General features: G+C 53.2%; 1 protein-coding gene across 1 annotated transcript; it reads left to right on the forward strand.

The window, feature by feature from the left end:
• Positions 1-492: 492 nt before the first annotated feature.
• On the forward strand, positions 493-2,033 carry J4E92_006601 (uncharacterized protein; the record flags this gene model as incomplete). Its single annotated transcript, XM_051497968.1, has 3 exons — positions 493-746; positions 800-1,887; positions 1,942-2,033. The coding sequence occupies 3 exons, from the start codon at positions 493-495 to the stop codon at positions 2,031-2,033; spliced, it is 1,434 nt and encodes a 477-aa protein (XP_051351694.1).
• Between the last annotated feature and the right edge of the window lie 580 nt (positions 2,034-2,613).

Below are 2,613 nucleotides of genomic sequence, written 5' to 3' on the forward strand. Positions count from 1 at the left end.
TGGCACGTTGACTGCAAGGCTGTCACACTAGTTCTGCGCCTATCTCATCTTTCCTGACGTACCTGCGTCTAAACGAACGCTAGAAACAGCCACGCTACTGTGCACTATTTCCAAGACCGTAACAAGCGACTGGGATGAAACTGCCATGGGCACTGCCCGCCCCTTGCACTTGCAGAAGCCATCACGTCGAGAACGGCAGATACGCCTAGAGCCTGTTGAATGTTCTAAATCTAGGCTTTTGGAATCCGTGAACCTCGCTCTTTCCGACGCCGCTTGAGGCTACTATCGATTTATCGGTGCCGCATACTCAGCGCGGCGCTCGCTCGGCTTGTGGTATCGATACTTCAGCTCCCAACAACGTCCCCTGCGTCGTTTTGTGTATTCTTCTAATCTCCTTAGACGAGGTCGCATACGGCAATAAACTACCTTGCCCATCGCTAATACTTTGGCATTTCGATTCCGCTTTTGATACTTTCATTCTACAGTACGACAATGCCTTCCTTCTTCAAGCGCAACAAGAAGGCCAGCCCTGAGGAGGACGCACCGCCTCAGGCCCACTCCCAAGATGTCCCAGACCTTCCTGCCGGCATGTCACAAAGGATGCGTCCCGAGTCCTCAAACCAGGGAGCATACATTCCCAGAAACCCTTCCAACCTGTCATTCGGTCCTATATATGGGAGCCAGATCAGCGCTTCCGAGATACGGAAACAACCGCGACCCTTCAGAAGCTACAGGCTACGGGGCGAGTATGTAGTACCCATTCCACCCGCTGTCAACTTTGATCTAATATCCATGTTAGGCGTGAGCAGCCATGGGTCGACGACCCAAGGATGAAGAAGACCAAGGTCGGCAACTGGATCACCCTTGGCTTCATCATCATCGGCTTCTGTGTCAGTGGATACATCATGTACACTGGTGTGCAAGAGGCCCAGATACCTGAGCAATGTCTTATCATGGAAGACAACTTCGAGAAGATCGACCCCGCCAACTGGGGCTACGAGATCCAGACTGGCGGCTACGGAAACGGAGAGTTTGACTGGACTACCAACGACCCCAAGAACAGCTTCGTCGACGCAGAAGGTCTTCACATTGTCCCAACCCTCACCACCGAATCGACCAGTATTACCGAGGAGCAGATTGTCAATGGCTACACACTGAACATCACCAAGGCAGACGGTGACGGCTCTTGCACATCCAGCGACTACAAGTCTTGCGGTATCCGCTCCAACTCGACCACTGGAACTATCATTCCTCCTGTTCGATCCGCACGCATGACCACCAAGGGCAAGAAGTCGATCAAGTACGGCCGCGTCGAGGTTGTGGCAAAGACAGCCAAGGGTGACTGGCTCTGGCCCGCCATCTGGATGATGCCCGAAGAGGACAAGTACGGTGAATGGCCTCGCAGTGGAGAAATCGACATTGCTGAGTTCCGCGGTAACTCGTACAAGTACCCTGAGGGTCGTGACTTCGTTTCTTCTACGCTTCACTGGGGTCCCGACTACAAGCACGACGGCTACATCAACACCCACGGTACTGCCTTCTTCCGCCGCACAGACTTCGCTTCCAGCTGGCACACATTCGGTATGGAATGGACTGAGAACTACCTCATGCTGTACCTCGACAGCCGTCTCAAGCAGGTCATGTACTTCAAGTTCAATGAGAAGAACAAGCTGTGGAACAAGGGTGGCTTCAACGGTCTGACCACCAGCAACGGTACTCTCTTCGAGGACCCCTGGAAGCAGGGCGGTAAGAACGCGCCTTTCGACGAGAAGTTCTACCTCATTCTCAACGTCGCCGTCGGTGCGCAAAACGGATGGTTCTTTGATGGCGAGGGTAACAAGCCCTGGGTTGATGGCAGTGACTTTGCTGTCCGCGACTTCTGGAATGGTATGTTCACACCCACTTCGCAACAATATGATCACTATACTAACTCTCCAATAGCCAAGGATGACTGGCTCCCAACCTGGGGCGAGGGCACCGAGCGCGGCATGACTGTCAAGTCTGTCAAGATGTGGCAGGCCGGCAAGTGCTAGACCACCAGCGTCTGACTGCCGAACGCTCCTTCCTTTTTCTATCCGATAACCCCACGGGTCCACTTCACACTATAAACCGGGTTCACGATCACGGACGTATCACATTTCTTTTTCACAACGTCAGTCAGGGCACAAGGGCACATTAGATGAACGTTTCCCATTTCTTTTCCTCCCTGGCATGGTAGAGGCGCCGAGGCGTCTTGGGCATCAAACGTCCGCATCGAACATTTTACAGATAAGGACAAAACAATACTGTAGTATCTAATAGATTTTTTTCTCACCAATCGCTTCTATGCAATCACACCATTCCCATGCAGCTTACGTGCAGCGGAAGTTGACAGCCTAGCGACAGGCCTCCAGCGACACGACATAAACGAATTCACCGTCGTGCATAATCGCCGTATGTACGACGCATCTCGTATCCGCAATCATGGTCCCACAAGCCTCGCGAAGCATCCACTCCAGCCTCGCATCGAAGACACTCGCAGCTTCGCGTCCATCACTTGCATGTCGCGTCAGCACTCGTGTCTCACCTTCCTTCCCTGACCCAGCGAACACGCAGACAATGCACCCCCGCGCA

The sequence above is a fragment of the Alternaria infectoria genome (genome assembly GCF_024043175.1).
Source record: "Alternaria infectoria strain BMP 0036 chromosome Unknown scaffold_10, whole genome shotgun sequence".
Taxonomy (NCBI): Eukaryota; Fungi; Ascomycota; class Dothideomycetes; order Pleosporales; family Pleosporaceae; genus Alternaria; species Alternaria infectoria.